Source organism: Anolis carolinensis, chromosome 4, assembly GCF_035594765.1.
Source record: "Anolis carolinensis isolate JA03-04 chromosome 4, rAnoCar3.1.pri, whole genome shotgun sequence".
In the NCBI taxonomy this organism is placed as follows: domain Eukaryota; kingdom Metazoa; phylum Chordata; class Lepidosauria; order Squamata; family Dactyloidae; genus Anolis; species Anolis carolinensis.
Genome location: NC_085844.1, coordinates 196,302,631 through 196,321,729, shown reverse-complemented (window position 1 = coordinate 196,321,729; position 19,099 = coordinate 196,302,631). Strand labels below are relative to the sequence as shown.

At 40.8% G+C, this 19,099-nt stretch overlaps 1 protein-coding gene, 1 long non-coding RNA gene and 1 other non-coding gene across 4 annotated transcripts; 1 reads left to right on the top strand and 2 right to left on the bottom strand.

Annotated features, from left to right (window-relative positions):
• Positions 1 to 1,161: 1,161 nt before the first annotated feature.
• Positions 1,162 to 19,097, bottom strand: LOC103278705 (uncharacterized). Of its 2 annotated transcripts, none has more exons than XR_010005482.1 (3): positions 18,957 to 19,097; positions 2,417 to 2,527; positions 1,162 to 1,243 (listed from the first exon to the last, which is right to left on the bottom strand). It is a non-coding gene; the product is annotated as an uncharacterized LOC103278705 (long non-coding RNA). The 2 variants fall into 2 exon arrangements; XR_010005481.1 differs by lacking the exon at positions 1,162 to 1,243 and adding an exon at positions 1,308 to 1,450.
• Positions 3,139 to 15,347, top strand: chia (chitinase acidic). The gene is made up of 11 exons (XM_016993274.2): positions 3,139 to 3,391; positions 6,301 to 6,330; positions 6,674 to 6,875; positions 8,480 to 8,536; positions 8,918 to 9,083; positions 9,623 to 9,747; positions 11,250 to 11,373; positions 11,562 to 11,747; positions 11,867 to 11,986; positions 13,625 to 13,766; positions 15,042 to 15,347. Exons 1-11 carry the CDS (start codon positions 3,367 to 3,369, stop codon positions 15,296 to 15,298), a joined length of 1,434 nt encoding a protein of 477 aa, XP_016848763.2. The 5' UTR covers positions 3,139 to 3,366; the 3' UTR covers positions 15,299 to 15,347.
• LOC134299042 (U2 spliceosomal RNA) lies at positions 18,126 to 18,317 on the bottom strand. Its single transcript, XR_010006202.1, has one exon. It is a non-coding gene; the product is annotated as a U2 spliceosomal RNA (small nuclear RNA).
• Positions 19,098 to 19,099: the final 2 nt, after the last annotated feature.

The window sequence follows — 19,099 nt, the reverse complement described above, 5'->3', positions numbered from 1 at the left end:
TGTTGGACGGCATCTTCCCAGGGGCGCTACTGAGCCCCTGGGAGGCGTGGTCGCGCGGCGCAGGAGGAGTGGTCGCGTGCCGTGGGAGGCGTGGCCAGGTCTGGCTCCGCTTCCCGCGGGGCGTGCCCTGGTACAGCCAGGCTGCATGTGGCGGCAGTCCTTTCAGGCTGGGTCTTCACCGCGGCCTGGAAGGACTCCCGCCGCACGCAACCTGGCTGGGCCAGGATGCGCGCCACGGGAGGCGGGACCAGCCACGCCTCCCATGGTGCACGCCCGCTGCAACGGGAGTCCTTGAAGGAGGCGGCGAAGACCCAGCCAGGCTGGGCTTAAGCCGCGGCCTGGAAGGACTCCTGCCGCAGCCTGGCTGGGACAGGACGCACAACGCGGGAGGCGCAGGAGGCATGGCCGCCTGGCGCGGGAGGCGGGGGTCAGGGGGCAGGAGGTGGGGCCAGACCTGGCCCCGCCTCCCATGGCACGCAGCCACGCCTCCCGCAGCGCTGGGGGGGGGCGCAACATTTTTTTTTGCGTACCCCTTTAAATTTCCTCGGGCCGGTTCTGTTTGCTAGCAATATATTTTTGTTTGATGAATTTCCTTGGTAGACTTGGAAGTCATGAAAATGATCTAATACTGTAAATGAAATCATTAATATGTGTGTGTTATTTTTTGACATTATCACAATCACACAGAATGATACCTAACAGAGAACAGTTGATTTAGAATGAGGAAATATTAACTTAAAATTAGCAAACTTGCAGGGCTGCAACAGTGTAGAATAGGGAAATATGAAGCTGTCTGGGCTGCTAAGAAGAGGGAGAAATGAGAGAAAGAAAGAGATTCAACAATAATGACAAAAAGGTTTTAGAGATGGCAAAAGTTACCTCTCTTTGGCAGTGCCAGATTTATGAGCGTGCTCAGGTGTGCTGAAGCACAGGGCCCCGTTGGCTAGTGGGGTCCATCTCCAAACACACACACCCCAAATGTATGATAGATTTTGCTTATGTGGCACACTTCTAAATTTGAAGGTGTTCTCTTGCAGAGTGATTCCAGACATAATGATAGAATTGATAGTCCATGAGAGCATGCTACAAAGCAGGCAGTGTAGGCCTACCAGGCCTACTTCCTTCAGGGCCCAAGTAAGGAGTCTCATAACTTACCTAGCATAGTGACCTATTTTTCCAAAATCTGGAACTTATTTTTGGTCTTTGGTCTTGGGTAATAAGAGATGGTGATGTAAGAACCCACCTAAGGAAAACATTACAAAACCCTGACATTAATCATCTTTGCCACAGATGAGGTGTTACTTACATAGCAGACTGGCAGCCAGTGGAGTTGATGTAATGGGGAATTATATGCTCCCTTTGGTGAGCAACCTGGCTGCTGCCCGTTGGACCATCTGGAGCTTCCAAACAGTCTTCAAAGGCAATCCCATGTAGCGCATGTTACAGTAATCTATTTGGGATATAACGAGAATGTGGATCACCATGGTCAAGTCTGACTTCCCAATGTACAGGCACAGTTGGTGCACAAGTTTTAATTGTGTGAATGCTCCCCTGGCCACCACCAAAACCTGGGGTTCCAGGCTCAGCGATGAGTCCAGGAAAACTCCCAAGCTGCGAACCTGTGCCTTCAGGGGAAGTGTAAGCCCATCCAACACAGGCTGTAACCCTATACCCTGTTCGGCCTTGTGACTGACCAGGAGGACCTCTGTCTTGTCTGGATTCAATTTCAATTTGTTCGCCCTCATCCAGACATCACAACTGCCAAGCACTGGTTCAAGACCTGACCAGCCTCCTTAGTAGCAGGTGGAAAGGAGAAATAGAGTTGAATGTCATCTGCGTACAGATGACACCGAACTCCAAAACTCCAGATGTGCATATCCATGTACATCTTGTTCAGGGTGTTATGAAAATATGTCTATCTCAAAATATCTGACCTTAGAGGAACTATCCAAAGTGCTGAACTCAATAAAAGGATTCAAAGCGCTAAAAACTACAAGAGGGAACTAAAAATGAGAGCAGATATACTATCCCACTGGTAAGAAAACTACCAGCCACCACTGGATGGCACTGGATCTCAATTTATGTGGGTACAGGACACTCTATGGTATACTATAGGCCTACATGCAAATTGCAGTCACAACATTGTCTAAAGCTTTCTATCACCTAGATTCATTTAACTAAATCTTCAGAAGAATATTCTCTAGCATATGGGAGTGAACCATAGGGTTACATTGTTTATGATGCAAACAGTGCTTAGTATGACAGTATTGTGGAAAGTAAAATAGCATAATTAATTTTTGATATTATACCGGATAATAAAATAATGTTATTCCTTGAAAATCCTTGGTCTCTCTTAGCAGGGCTCTCAAGTTTATAAACTCAGAAATCCCATAATTGACCATGTACATTCCATTACCTATGCTTCTTCCTTTCTCTTTATTATTCAAATGCCAACATTCTTGCTTGTGTGTTGAATTTGTAGATATCCAAGACCCACAACCCGACTATTGATTGTTTCTCTCAAACTCTGCTAGAGCAAAAACATAAAATTAGGATGCATCAATTCAAATGCTAGCTCAGATACTATCTTGTGGGCTTTTTTTTTTTTTGAGGCATGAACTCAGAAATAGTGACCATTTATTTCAGTATAATCAAATTAGCTAGCAAACTGGATTTCCCAAATTTTAAGAAATGATTTTTTCAATAACATTTCTAGGTAATATTATTGTATTTGCAATTGATAACAATCTTAGGTATTAACTAGGGAAATAAATTAGGCTTATTCCAGGTAAATGCAGATGATTGTCAGCTGAGTGTCAGTAAAATCCTTTGCAGATCTTTATGCTAAAGCTGTGAAGGATTTTCGGACACCTGGAAACACAAAGGAGACAGGGACGGGGCTTGCATAACTTACCCCATGACCAGTCTCACTATGCCAGACTTGTGTTATTTAGAATTCTTTACATAACACTATCTACATCACTTTTTTCCACTAACATACTTGATTCATATGCTTTGAAAAGTTATTTAAACAGCAACACAAATACTGTTAAAATAATTAGAAGCACAATAGCCAATATCAGCTCCATAAAGAACATGCCCCTTCCTAAATCAGGTCTTATCTTTCTGAAGATATCACTTTAGTTCAGTTTCCATGGTGGCAGACTTGTATACAACAAGAAAGAAAGAAAATAGTACATTACAAAAGGAATGTGGAAATATCTACCAATTAATCTATTAATCACATTTGCTTTTCTTTTAATGGCTGATCTGCTTATCTTTTGTGATATGGAATCATGTAATAAGAGGACACACACACTATAAAAGTCAGTAGAAGACTGGGGAAGAACGGTACACAGATTAACCATGGCTAAACTGATTCTCCTTGCAGGTAAGTCTGTGATCGTTGATGTTATTTGTTAATAATGTGTTTAGGTTCTGTACCATATTGCTTAATTCTTAAATACAGCACTGAATTTGCAAGCCTGAATATTGTCTGTGACCACCTTTGAGTAAGTCCTACTGAAGCATGCACTGAGTCATTCTTTAAGTACAAGGGAGACTCCCAGAATCCCAAAATGTTCCACTGAAACTATTTATTGTTGATACAGTCTTTCCCAAATTGGTGAACTGGCAGAATACCACACCACTCATCTCCGGTTAGCATTGGCATTGATCACGCTGGCTGGGGATGTTCTGAGCTTTTGTACAGCATATCTGGAAAGCACAAGCTCATAGAAACAATAAAACAAACAATCAAAATGAATATGAAATCAATAGCCTACTGTTACAAATAGTACATGTTGCTTCTTCTATAATCTGCTTAGATATTTTCACTTAGCTCAGGGTTTTTTTTAAAAAAAAAAACTAACATGAAATACCAACAGTATTTTTGGGAAGCCAGTGGACATGCATGAGGACTTAATTCCTATCATTTATATTCCTGGTTGCAGAGAATCTACAGCAGGGGTCCCCAAACTAAGGCCCGGGGGCCACATGCGGCCCATTGAAGCCATTTATTTGGCCACTGTGGTGGCAACTCCCTCCTCCTCCACTGAGGAAGGCGCGTGCAGTGCGAGGGAGGAGAGAAAGGCGCACGCCTTTCCCACCTCCTCCCTCACCTGGTGCGCGCCTTCTAAAGCTTTGCTTGTTTATAATGGTATTTTAATTATTATTTAATTAATAATTAATTATTATGGGGTGCTTTCCTAGTGCTTTTGGTGCACAAAGGCAGAAGGGGGTTGGACTAAATGGCCCAAGGGATCTCTTCCAATTGACACAAAGATACAGTATAACTCAGCAAATGAGATATATATGCTGGATTTCGTATAACAAAATCACAAGTTAAACACTTCCCAAGCATTTAGGACTGTGTGATGTATTGTTGTTGTTGTTGTTGTTAACAACAACATTGAGGCTGGGTGGCCATCTGTCAGGAGTGCTTTGCTTGTGCTTTTGGTGCACAAAAGCAGAAGGAGGTTGGACTAAATGGCCCAAGGGATCTCTTCCAATCCTCTTTATTAGTTTTATTATGATTATGATTAACATTGAGGCTGTATTTATTCCCGTTTGGTTTATTTTTACTTCAAAATAAGGTATGTGCAGTGTGCATAGAAATTTGTTTATAGTTTTTTCAAAAACTATAGTCCAGCCCTCCAACGGTCTGAGGGACCGTGAACTGGCCCCCTGTTTAAAAAGTTTGGGGACCCCTGATCTACAGTTTCTTGCATGGTAGGAGTGAGGAGATGCTATTAGGTTACAACTCTTAGCAGCTCTAGCCAATGGTGAGGAGTGCTGACAGTTGCAGTCTAGTCACAATTTGAAAAGTCTTGTTCTAGTGTCATTTCTTTAGGATGTCAGTAAGGACAGTTCAACCATTAGGCAAACTACGCGGTTTCTGAAGGCGCCATCCTCTGGGGGCACATTTGAGGCACTGATATCCTAAATGAGCAGATTCTTTTTTGTCTTTTTTTTTCTTTTTTTTTCCCTCCCTGCGTGCCGGGAGTGAAGGAAGAGGCTGGGGGCTTGGCGAGGAGGAAAGAGGCAGCTCACTCAAAGTTCAAAGCAGCTATTGTGGATTATCTGCCTTGATATTCTGGGTTACATGGGTGTGTGGAAGGACCTTCAGTGCTCTTCTACACAGCCATATAACCCAGAATATCAAATCAGAATAACCTACAATATCTGACTTGATCTGGGTTATCTGAGTCCACTCTTCTATATAATCCAGTTCAAAGCAGATAATGTGGATTATCTGCCTTGATATTCTGGGTTATATGGCTGTGTGGAAGGACCCTCAGGGCTCTTCCACGCAGCCATATAACCCAGAATATCAAAGCAGAATAACCCACAATATCTGCTTTGAACTGGGTTATCTGAGTCCACACTGCTCTATATCCCAGTTCAATGTTTGGTGTTAAATTCGCAAATACAGTAGAGTCTCACTTATCCAAGCTAAACAGGCCGGCAGAAGCTTGGATAAGCGAATAACTTGGATAATAAGGAGGGATTAAGGAAAAGCCTATTAAACATCAAATTAGGTTATGATTTTACAAATTAAGCACCAAAACTTCATGTTATACAACAAATTTGACAGAAAAAGTAGTTCAATACGCAGTAATGTTATGTTGTAATTACTGTATTTATGAATTTAGCACCAAAATATCATGATGTATTGAAAACATTGAGTACAAAAATGGCTTGGATTATCCAGAGGCTTGGATAAGCGAGGCTTGGATTAGTGAGACTCTACTGTATAGTAATTCCTACATAACATTACCATGTATTGAACTGCTTTTTCTGTTGATTTGTTGTAAAACATGTTTTGATGCTTAATTTGTAAAATCATAACGTAATTTGATGTTTAATAGGCGTTTCCTTAATCCCTTCTTATTATCCAACATTTTCACTTATCCAATGCTTTTATTTTTCAGTGATTGGGTTGGGGGGGGGGGGAATTCTGTATGCTTACACTTGAAAATTACCTAGGGCTGGTCCTGGATGTCAGAGATAGGCAAACCAGAGAGCCGTCTTCTGCCAGATTTTCATCTCATAATAGGTCAAGGCCCAAAGCTCCATGATTTCTTTGATAGGACTGACTGAATAGCATGTACTAACATGCAGTTTGCATTTATTGAGGAAGCCTGGCTTTCTATAATGTCTGAAGTTCTGTGAATCATGTTAGCATAAATCATTCTGGGTTTCCAAATGTGCTCATATGCCTTTGCCTCTTTGGACACAGACATGTACTTTTTTACTTTTTTTCAAAGGGTCATCTCATTTTTTTCCTTTGTTTTCTAGGTCTGGTGCTTTTGCTGAATGCTCAGCTGGGTAAGTAATGATGGGACAGACTATAATCAAACAATTCAATCACCCTTTATGGAAGTAGCTTTTGTCAATATGCTTTTGATAACTTTGTGGAAATAATGAATATACGAACTTGAATGTGTGATAGTTAGCCCTCCTTTTCATGGATCTATAGAATCCATGGATTCACATCTGGATACTCACATATTGACTTGCACACATGAACTGGATGCAGTCATAGTGCATCCAAGTTACTGGGCATAGCTATGAGCTCTGTAAGTGCTTTGTAAGTCATTTTTCATGAATCGCTTTGGTTCATTATGGAAATCATGATCTACTACCATCTCCACTTTTTTGTTGATCACAGGCTCTGCCTATCAGCTGACATGTTACTTTACCAACTGGGCCCAGTATAGACCTGGTCTGGGACGCTTCAAGCCTGATAATATTGACCCATGCCTGTGTACCCAACTAATCTATGCATTTGCTGGGATGAAGGACAATGAAATTGCCACTATTGAATGGAATGATGTGACTCTTTACAAATCTTTCAATGGACTGAAGAACCAGTAAGTAGTTTGATGACAAGTTATTTCTGGTTTAACATTTATACAATGCCCCCTTCAGGTCAGCTAACATGTTTGCTTCTTCAAAATCATCTGTATTGTTATAAATAAGGCTTGTAGATTATACAGGCAGGCAAGTAGCAAAACATCTGGAATGCACAAGGAAACAAAAATGGCTGTTCACATCAAGCAGACTGAGGAGGCTTTGCTCTTGGAACATTTTGAACTGCAACTTCCACAACAAGGAGGATCAATCACTGGCCAACACATATATATAGCCTTGTTTCTGGGTATATTTGAGCTGCTAATTCAAAAAATGGCACCAGTTTTCCCCTATCAGCTCTAGTTTTTGAGATAAAGAATATATGCCACATATCAGTTGCCATCTGATGCCCACAGCAAATCATGATAACTATATCTAAAAAACTAGAGCTGATGCAGTCTATCCAATGCAATTTTCTGAATCATCACCCTCAAATAACCGCAGGAACAGGCCTCAAAATCAAGACACCAGAGGAAAAAAGATTTGTTGGGCTGGGTTACGGTTCTATGTACAGATCCCTACATTACATCAGTATACCAAATTTCAACGTAAATAGTTTTATCATTTTATAGGTATGCAATGTAAATGTATGACTGACCTAAGTTGCAACAATTTTATGTAATAAGATCCCCTTGGCTTTGATCACAATGATCACGATTATAATCTTTCATCACCACCTATAACAAACAGCACAGTAATTGTGCACTTAGAAGTCTGGCCAGATGTCACTTCCCAGAACCACAGAAACCCAATATCATGAGGTGGAGTTCTTCAGTCTGTTCTGATGGTGATCATGCACACATCATTCATGAAAATATCAGGTCATATTTTGGTTTGGCTATGCCATAAAATATTCTCCGCCTAATATTGTCTAACCTTGCTATTGTATGTTCAAACTTCTCCTGAAAAAAAAATACAGAACACATTCTAATCTGACAGCACTTGAAATGAATTTCACACTAGGGAATTCTAGAAAAGGGAAGCAAAGTGGTGGTGGGAACAAGTCACTGAGTCATCCTAACTGAAGTTCACACCAGAAGCGACTTGCAATTTCTCAAGTTGCTCCTGACACAGAAAAAAAATCCTAACTGAAGTTATCCATATAGAATTTATATGCTGAAATTTTCTTAGTTAGTTAGTTTTACATAATCAATACATACATCCTTTTGTACTATTGCACAAGAAAGTATCCAGTACCTCCTTGCAACAGTGGACTGTTTCCATACACACAACAGACCTCATCTCATGGCTTGTGTGTGAAGCTCACCCTTCTGCCTCCAACAGGAACTGATTGTCCACGAAGATACTGGGAAAACTCCATACTTATCATCCTGGTAGCTTTTGCCCTCCCAGACCTTTTCTGTCTCCAACTATAACTTCACCATAAGTGTATTGCTTGAGCTTTATGCTTGCTATTATCAAAGAGATCCTTGACCATTGTGTGAGCCATAATATTACCAGCATTTAAGGACACATCTGCTTCCCTTCCAACTCATAATCATTACAAGGACGCTGAATAAAAAATCAAAACTGAACTTAATCTTTCTTAATTATATATTCACAGGAATGGACAACTAAAGACTCTCCTGGCGATCGGAGGATGGAATTTTGGAACAGCACCGTAAGCTCCATTAATTTTTTTTCTTGGAAAGCTGTCATAATGGGCTTTGACTCAAACTCTGGATCTGAATAATCATCGCTGAAGTTTGGGGTTTGAAAGGACTGTTCTCAAAAGTCAAATCAGTTCAGGAACAGGATTATTTTCAGGTCCTAAACATGAGGTTTGCCTCACTTGGGACTTGGAAACCCGTATGTATGATGGCTGCATGTCATTTTAAAAGTTATGAGAGATAACCTTGAGACAAGGGGTTGGACTTGATATTTTTCCACTTATTCTGGTGCCTTTTTTAAACTATTACATTTTACTGTTACAGACCAGAATGGAATGAATGCTGGTTATAACTGTTTGTTCTAATTTTCTAATTCTCTCTGTTCTGATTAGATTCAATGCAATGGTAGCCACTTCTGCAACCCGCCAGACTTTTATCACCTCAGTCATCAAATTCCTTCGTGGATACGAATTTGATGGTCTGGATTTTGACTGGGAGTACCCTGGTTCTCGAGGCAGCACTGCTCAGGATAAGGCTCTCTTTACTGTTCTTGTTAAGGTAAACTGCATAACCAAAATCTTAACATACAAGCAGAAAAGCCTCAAAATAACCAAGTGCAAATAAATGCTTGTTACTTAGTGTTAGTAGCATTAGTAAGTACCACGCTCGAAGACGATAAAATGTGTCTGTGCATATTTAGAGCAATGAATCCCAGGTTTTTCTGTAAGAATCCTCAGGCAGCTTAGTAAAGATGAAGAACATGTGAAGTTCCAAAAGTTGTACTACAACTCTCCTGTAAGAATCCTCAGGCAACTTAGTAAAGACAAAGAACATGTGGAGTTCCAAAAGTTGTACTGCAACTCCCACAGTCCCCAGTTTCAGGATATTTAAAATATACAGTAACAAAATGCAAAGTCATGCCAGTATTCACTGCACTGAATGTATTCAGGGGATTACCAGTTTTTGCCTGTTCTGCTATAGAATACTAGGTTTATATCATGAGTAAACAAGGGATTTCTCTCTCTCTAAACTGAAAGCAAGGAAGATGGTATATGATGGTACTGAGAGATTTTATCTGCACAATTTCTTTTTCATAGGAAATGCGGGAAGCCTTTGAGCAGGAGGCCAAGCAAACTAACAAACCCAGGCTGATGGTCACTGCTGCTGTAGCTGGTGGACTGTCCAACATTGAATCAGGCTATGAGATTCCACAGCTTGGCCAGTAAGTCCTGACAGAATTGTTTTTCAGCAGCAGTGTAAACAGAATATCATAGGGGAAGTGGTTTTGCTGCAACACAAATGACTTCCTTGTTGTCTAGTAGCCAGGAAAGAAACCCAGCACATTGAAGAAGATTGCTGAGAGGGAGGGAGAGGAGCTGAAGTGATACAGTGTTAGAACCTAACTCTGCAATGTCCCTAGAAGCCTAGCTATATTCTTGTGATTTTCTAACTTCATAGGCAACCTCCTTGCTGCTGTTATGGCTAAAACTCTCAGGAACTACAGGCAACATAACCACTTCTGACAGTTGTATTCCAACAAAGTTACATTCCAAGCTCTGAATAGGAGAGGTTATCTTTATCAACCCATACTAACCACAACATTTAAGATGGTCACCGCTTAGCAAGAGGCAGGATGGGAGTCCTACAATATTCGTAGCCAACATATTTACAGAACTGAGATGAAAAGGCATTCTAAGATGTGCTATTATGCTCATCCTTTCTATTGCAAAGCCTTCAGAGTTACTTCTTGACAAGCTAGATTGCACAATATGGAATTTTACTAGAGCCCCAGACATCACTTTGTTTAAGTACAACCTTCCTCTTTTGTTCTCTCCAGCACTACTTTGGGGTACAAGAAAACTCATAAAGGAAGGGGAAATGGGATATATGTATAAGTCTGTTTTGATTAGTAGGACCTGTCAATCTTGAATTATTCTTCCAATCAGTTAGACCAGTCTTCTCAAAACTGATGTTCTCCATATGAGTGACCACCATTACCCTAGACCAGTGGTTCTCAACCTGGGGTCCCCAGATGTTTTTGGTCTTCAACTCCCAGAAATCCTAACAACTGGTAAACTGGCTGGAATGTCTGGGAGTTGTAGGCCAAAAACATCTGGGGATCCCAGGTTGAGAACCACTGCACTAGACAGTATGGTCATAGAATGTTGTGAGCTATCTTCCAATATATGTGAAGAATGCCAGATTGAGGAAATGCTGTACTAGACCCTCAATGTTATGGACATTTCAAGGTCAGCAAACTCTGTGAAACAAGGGAGAAGAAACATCTTAAAACTTATTCTCCGTAGAAGCAGAAATACTGCCAAGCAACTGTGCCCAAGAACACTGAAGAACAATGGCTAGGGGACATGCACCAACAGAAGGTTTATATATCTGCTTTCTGATTTCCAAAGAAATATTAACAAGAAAAAAAGAAAGCTCCACACAGGCTTGACAAGCTATTTAAAACAGGTTGCACAGTTCTTTTACAGTTCTCAGCTGTTTATCAATAAATATAAAGAACATATATTGTATGTATGTAATGACTGAGGAAAGAATAAGAGATGATATCTCTTTTCTCCATTCTGTTCACACACACACATACACATCCTGTTTTAAAAACTGCTTTAGAGATAACCACAAATTTCTACACTGTGAACTTGCCAAATTAGCAAACTGGACATATATGATGTAAACACTAAATTTGTATTTCCACAAAACCTACAGATACCTGGACTATTTCCACGTGATGACCTATGATTTCCATGGCTCCTGGGAAGGATACACAGGAGAGAACAGCCCCCTCTACAGTGGCCCTGCTGATACTGGTAGCAACATTTACTTCAATGTTGTAAGTATATTTTGGATACCTGGTCAGGTCACTTATATGAACTTGCCTAAGCAAAAGGTAAAAACAAAAGAGGATTAGAGCAAAGATCTCTCTTGTTCAGCTTCCTGTTTCCCAAGTGACTAATCAGCTGTCTTCCATCCATAAGTTCTTGGAAAAGCTTTTGTCATGTGTTTTAATTTTCCCTATAGAACTATGCCATGAACTACTGGAAAAATCATGGTGCTCCAGCTGAAAAACTCATTGTTGGATTCCCAACATATGGGCATACCTTCATCCTCAGCAACCCATCCAATACAGCTGTTGGTGCTCCAACATCTGGCCCTGGGCCTGCTGGACCTTACACAAGACAGTCTGGTTTCTGGGCTTATTATGAGGTATGTGTCATATAGATGTTGCCATAACATGTACTAAATTACAAAAAATATCAACAATGTAAAACTCAAGCAATTACAGCAATTTAACTAATGACAACTGAATGTTCTTCCCCTTCTAGATCTGCACCTTCCTGAACAAGGGAGCTACTCAGGCTTGGGATAGTCCTCAGGATGTTCCTTATGCTTACCAAGGGAGTGAGTGGGTTGGCTATGACAACATCAAGAGCTTCAATGCCAAGGTATGTTGAAAGTATACCCAATGCCATCTATATATACGTTAACTACACAAGTTTCATGACTTAAATCCTGGGAACCAGGTAGACAGCATCTAGATAAAAATTAAGGCAAGAGAAACAACAGGGTACTCATTTTGGGGTTCTGCCACAGATCTCCAAACCAGACTAAGGATTTGGATGATATCTTCCTAAAACAGATTACACACATTCAAAAAGGAGAGGTAGAGTAGTAGTAACTGAATATTTCAACTACCAGTGTGCTTGTATTTGTTGGAAGTCAAACTGTACTGACCTGATCCCAACCAACAGTGATAACCTGGGTTGTTGTTGTTGTTATTATCATCATCATCATCATCATTATTATTATTATTATTATTATTATTTTACCCACCTCTCCCTATGGCTCCAGGCAGAGTTAATGGGGTGGAACTGCTAGATCCTTAGGTGAGAGTTATGTTCTCCTGGAAGTTGTTGTACAGTGGGAAGAGGAACCTGAGCATAGTCATACATGCATTCTAGACTTTAATTTCAGTAAACACAGGAAAACATTGGATGTGATCCCATTGTCAGGAATACTAAAAGAAGGGAGCTCATGATGGATGGGAGTTTCTTAAAAGTGAGATATTGAAGGCACAATTTCAAACAGTTCCAATGAGGAAGAAAAATGTATTAGAAACAGAAAGTAGGGTGGAGTTCACCAAAGAGGAATTTAAGTGAATAGTCGACATATGTAGGGAGAAAGTCAAAAAAGCTTTTTAAAAAAGAAGAAGAAAAAGAAGAAGAAGAACCTCTATAGAATCATAGAATCTTAGAGTTGGAAGAGACCTCGTGGGCCATCCAGTCCAACCCCCTGCAAGAAGCAGGAAAATCTCATTCAAAGCACCCCCAACAGATGGCCATCCAGCCTCTGCTTAAAAGCCTCCAAAGAAGGAGCCTCCACCACAGGCCGGGGCAGAGACTTCCACTGCTGAACAGCTCTCACAGTGAGAAAGTTCTTCCTAATGTTCAGGTGGAATCTCCTTTCTTGTAGTTTGAAGCCATTGTTCCGCATCCTAGGGTCCATCTCCTAGAGAGGTCAGAAACTAAGGGTCTTTTTGGTCATGTCTGTAGCAAAAGTAATGGCAAGACAACTGCATGGAGAAGATGGCAAAATGCTAACAAGAGACTGAGAAAACTACTCAACACCTTCTTCGCCTCAGTCTTCTCCCAAAAAGAAAACAGTGTTCAACTTGGAGGAAATTAAGCAAATCATGCTGTAGGAGAAATGCAGCACAGAATAGGTAATGAGATAGTATAGGAATATCTGGATACTCTCAATGAACTCAAGACTCCAAGGCCAAGTGAAATACATTAAAGAATATTAAAAGAATTGATTTGTTTTGTGCTGCTCCATAGACTAGGACACGGGGCAATGAATTCAAACTATAGGGAAAGAGATTCCACCTAAAAATTAGGATGATCTTTCTGATAGCAAGATCTATTTGACAATTGAGTTGAGTTGAGTCTCCTTCTCTGGAAGTTTTACAACAGAGGTTTGTGATCTCTTCCAATTCCATGATTATGATTCAGTTATTAATTCTGGTGCACCAGAATCTCTTTTCCTGTTGACTGAAGGCTGATATTTTGTTTCCTCTTTCAAAGGTTGAATGGCTGAAACAGAACAAATTTGGAGGTGCCATGGTTTGGGCTCTTGACTTGGATGACTTCACTGGAACATTCTGCAACCAAGGCAAATACCCCTTGATCACTACTCTGAAGAAAGGCCTGGGACTAGAAAGCACCAGTAAGTAGCAACAGCAAAGAGTTTTCTTATGCAAACTGCCATCAACGAGTTGTAATTTAGCATGTCTATGGTCCATGACAATACAATGTAAACCTGTTGAAATTAATACAAAAGCATGCACAAAGTACCACACACATTCTAGGGTGCATAGTTCTCATGGCATTTTCTCATTTATCAGTACAGTGCTGATATCCCCTGCAGAACTGTAGCTTGGATGTAGAGGCAGAATTTTTACTTTTCTGACTTAAACATCCCAAATTCCAAAAGGCCTGAATTCTGAGACACATAATGCAAGCAAGTAACTTTCTGTACAGAAGCCTTGGTTCAGATCTATACTGTTACTAATGGACTATGGGAAAATATCTCACATCTAATTAATGAAAAGTACTGAGAAGTATTTAAAAACTCTGGGACAATCCCTGGATCAGGAGATGTAATAGTACCAGATAGGTATGTCATGGCCACATCTCCCAATGCTACAGCAATCCCCACTCCACCAAAAAAGGAAGGAAGACCACCACCTCATCACTACTTCTGAGTTGTTAGAGGATAGGGAGATCAATTTGCTGAATTCAGGTTCCTTTCTGTATCTGGATACACTGTAAGTGACATCCACAGAGACCCCTGGGGTTCTTTGTGAAGTCGCTGCAGATTATGTCCTTGCTGATCCTCCTACTCTTCGATAACACAAAAAGAAGAAGGTTTGGTGTAGGGGACTGTACTGCTAATAAGGTGGGTTTGAAGAGGTTTTGATCATTGTATAGTTAGAACAGAATTCAGGCATCCGTAACAACAATCAAAAGAGAGTTGAAATAGCATAATTTTGACTTAATGCATTTATAATTCCCCAAAAGGATTCCAGCCTCTGTATTATTTTCTCAATTTACATACAGTTAGGTAACTCTTTGTATTCATGATTGCTATTTAATCATGATTGTGACACATGATCGTAACTCACTCCTAACTGAACTTGCCATGCATCAGTTTCATAGGGAGATGGAAGGCCATTCTGCTAATGATCAGAGCACAGTTGAATGACGTTTTCAACAAGCCTGGAAGGTCGGGCCAAGACAAATAATGTAGTTAAATACTCTGGCCTATCATTTTTGGTTTTAAGAATTTAATAGGCATTCTGGTTTTTGAATTTAGCATTTAGTGATGGGCAGGTGTTTCTACAGTTTCACAAGGCTCTAACCTAAATGAGGAATAAGAATGGACATATACTGATCATACTAGGACACATACTGATCTGTGTGGTGTTATTTTCTGTTTCAGGCTGCACTGCTCCTGCCCAGCCCAACCCTCCCATCACAGCTGCACCCAGTGGTGGAGGAAGTGGCAGTGGCAGTTCTGGAAGTGGTGGCAGTTCAAGTGGTGGCAGTGGCTTTTGTGCTGGCAAAGCCAACGGTCTCTACCCAGTGGCCAACAACAAGAATGCTTTCTGGCATTGTCTTGATGGAACCACTTATGAGCAACATTGTCAAACTGGCCTAGTATTTGACACAAGCTGCAACTGTTGCAACTGGGCCTAAAATCAGATTCAAACTCATGACAACAGATTAAAAGAAAAAGTATGCAAAATAACCCTCATTTGTTTGCCTGCTTCATTATAATGGTTTTGCATTAGTAAGTTAATACCTTGTTTGTGGAGTAACACAATGATAGCAACAGGAGTGGAAGAGGGGATGGTGTGGCAAGTTGCTTCCACCCATTCTAGTAAATATTCCAAGGATGTTATGGAGTTATGTCCATATGCTGCTACACTCTGCAAAGGTCATGTGCATAAGACAATTTTGGACACCTTCTAATGCAAAGATCTTCCTAGTATATACTGCTGGCATAATTAGGAGTTACATCAATGTAAAACATACTCACAACTGGAGTCTGGCCAATATTACATACTTCAATTCATTATGAACAAATAATGTTTTGTCTGATGAAAAATACATGAAATTATTAATATATTATTCCAAGAACAACAAATGCACAGACAGAGGTTATCTGCTTGCACTCTCAATTTGATGCCTATGTGGAATTCTAAATACAGTAGAGTCTCATCCAACATAAACGGGCCAGCAGAACTTTGGATAAGCGTATATGTTGGATAATAAGGAGGGATTAAGGAAAAGCCTATTAAACATCAAATTACATTATGATTTTACAAATTAAGCACCCAAACATCATGTTTTACAACAAAATTGACAGAAAAAGCAGTTCAATACACAGCAATGTTATGTAGTAATTACTGTATTTACGAATTTAGCACCAAAACATCACGATGTATTGAAAAGTTTGACTACAAAAACATTGACTACTAAAAGGCAGACTGTGTTGGATAATCCAGAACACTGGATAAGCGATTGATAGATAAGTGAGACTCTACTGTAGTTGATAGCAGTGTCGTATCTATATCAATGGTCATAACATTGTACCTGTGGGTTGGATCAGTAAAAGAGCTATGTGATAAGTGTGGAATCATGTGCCAGTTGCCCATGAACCCAAAAAATTAGGCTATACATCCATCTCCCTTTAAATCCACTCAGCTCCAGAACATTTCACTGCACGAAGCAAAGAACATAATTGCACCACTATCCCATCCATGCATAGAGAATTAAACTGCTGCTCAGTCGTATAGTCATTTTCAACTCTTCGTGACCTCATGGACCAGTCCACACCAGAGCTCCCTGTCAGCCGTCGCCGCCCCCAGTTCCAAGGTCAAGCCAGTCACTTCAAGGATACCGTCCATCCATCTTGCCCTTGGTCGACCTCTCTTCCTTTTCCTTCAATTTCCCCCAGTATCGTGATCTTTTCCAAGCTTTCCTGTCTCCTCATGATGTGGCCAAAATACTTCAACTTTGCCTCTAATATCCTTCCCTCCAGTGAGCAGCCGGGCATTATTTCCTGGATAATGGACTGGTTGGATCTTCTTGCGGTCCAAGGCACTCTCAGGATTTTCCTCCAACACCAAAGTTCAAAAGCGTCTATCTTCCTTCGCTCAGCCTTCCTTATGGTCCAGCTCTTGCAACCATAGGTCACTATGGGCAATACCATTGCTTTGACTATACGGACCTTCGTTGCCAGTGTGATGTCTCTGCTCTTCACTATTTTATCAAGGTTGGCCATTGCTCTCCTCCCAAGAAGTAAATGTCTTCTGATTTCCTGGCTGCAGTCTGCATCTGCAGTGATCTTCACGCCTAGAAATATAAAGTCTGTCACTGTCTCCATGTTTTCTCCTTCTATTTGCCAGTTATCAATAGATGTGGTTGCCATGATCTTGGTTTTCTTGATGTTTAACTGCAAATGACAAGTGAATCAAATTTTGTGAGCTCCCGGTGGAGCAGCAGGTTAAACCAGTGAGCTGCTGAACTTGCTGACCAAATTCAAACTTGCCGTTCAAATCTGGGAGCGGCTCCCACTATTAGCCCCAGCTTCTGCCAACCTAGCAGTTCAAAAACATACAGATGTGAGTAGATCAATAGGTACCGCTCCAGTGGGAAGGTTACAGCGCTCCATGCAGTCATGCCAGTCATGTGACTTTGGAGGTGTCTAGGGACAACGCCAGCTCTTCGGTTTAGAAATAAAGATGAGCACCAACCTCCAGAGTCAGATACGACTATACTTAATGTCAGGGGAAAACATTTACCTTAACAAGCAAGCATGCAAGTTTTTGGGGCACCCTAACTGGCACGGTTTCCCATAACTTGGTACTCCCTGAGCATCTGCCACCTAATGTGTTAGCCTCACACTGCCTAATTGTATGACCAACCTAATTGTGCCAAAAGAGAAAATTCTGCAGTTGGTAAACCAAAGGATTGAAGGAGATGTGGATGGAGTGCTGCTTTGATTTTGTAATTTTGAATCCATTTTCCCTTATGGGAGGACACACTCCTCCCCATTTCATTCTCACAACAGCCCTTAAAAAAGCACAGAAAATAAAAAAGCATGATCTTGACACGTAAATCTAGTCCTTCTAAACACCACTGCAACATTGCACAAACGTCTAGAGCTAAGTTATGTAGTTACCAAAAAGCATATAGAACACTTATTTCTTATAGTTCTTTTATCTATTTTTGAACCAACAACATCTCCCAAGAGGGAGGTGCACCATTCCTGGAGGCAGGCCTGTAGCGAGGGGGTGGTTTTAGGGGTTCAACCCCCCCCCCCCCCGAAATTTTTCAGGTTATAAAAAAAACCTGGTTTACTCATGAATTTTGACTGGTTAACCAAATCCCCATGCTAAGTCTATGAGACACAAAACATTAAGAGCCCCTCCAGGCACTATCTCAAGCAGATATTGACAGGTTTGTAGCGGGGAGGGGTATGTGCTAGGGGTTCAACCCCCCCCCCCAAAAAAAAATTTCTGGCTACGGCCCTGCCTGGAGGCACTGCAATACCAGGTTGATGCATGGAGTGGACAGAGCAAGCTCCTGTTCCAGTTCCTATTTCCAAAAACCCATTTAATATATAGTTCTCAAATAGAGAACCTATCAGATATTAAACTGATAAGAACAGATACTACACTTGATCTTAGCCAAAAGGCCGAGAAGCGATACCAAGCTACTCTGAAGAGACAGCAGACTGATTCTTCAGTTACATATCAGCTAACCATGAGTAAACCAGTGCTTCAAAGTGCTCAGGGCCACATCAGAATCAGCAGTGTCTAATTCCACAAAATGTACTTTGAAAACATTGATGTTTCCACCATGTTGGAAAACAATCACTGATAGACAATGTAATATAGAAAGAAACATGTGAACTCCCTCAAACTCTTCTTTCCCAGTTGTCACTCTGGTTGCTCTGATGACAATTGGTGTGATTTTTACATATGCTTATCTATTCCCCGCCCCATCATGTGCTATGGAATTGTAAATCCATTGCTCACCAGCAGAGGTCACAAAAATTTTATTTCCTTCAATAAAGTGCAAATCTGCATCCTGAGAAGACTACATCAGCTTTCCTCTCTATTGATTTAAATACATCCCTTCCTCAGATTAATTCAGTACAATTCCAACAATACACAATGGACAAGAAAAAATGTTTCTGTGATCATGATTTTAAGAGAAAGCCAGAGACTAAGGTCCTTTCTGCATGTTTACATGTTAAATATCCCTAGATCCAAGCTACTTTTTCACATTTCATCCCAAACCAGAAAAGCCAGGGCTGTTTACAAAATAATATTTCTGATCATACCTATTGATTATTGGAAAGCTCCTGATCACACCACTTGCAGCTGTACGGAAACTAGTAGCTGATGCTCTGTGATGGGAGAATACTCTCTTGACCTGCTCATAGCTCCTTAAGTATTATTCCCTAGGTCAGCAGGAAATAAGCAG

Excerpts from the sequence above, each read along its gene's own strand:
- chia (XM_016993274.2), top strand. The coding sequence starts at position 3,367 with ATGGCTAAACTGATTCTCCTTGCAG. Across the intron at positions 9,084-9,622 it reads TCTTTACTGTTCTTGTTAAG|GAAATGCGGGAAGCCTTTGA; the intron begins GTAAACTGCATA and ends TCTTTTTCATAG. Across the intron at positions 11,374-11,561 it reads GCAACATTTACTTCAATGTT|AACTATGCCATGAACTACTG; the intron begins GTAAGTATATTT and ends TTTTCCCTATAG.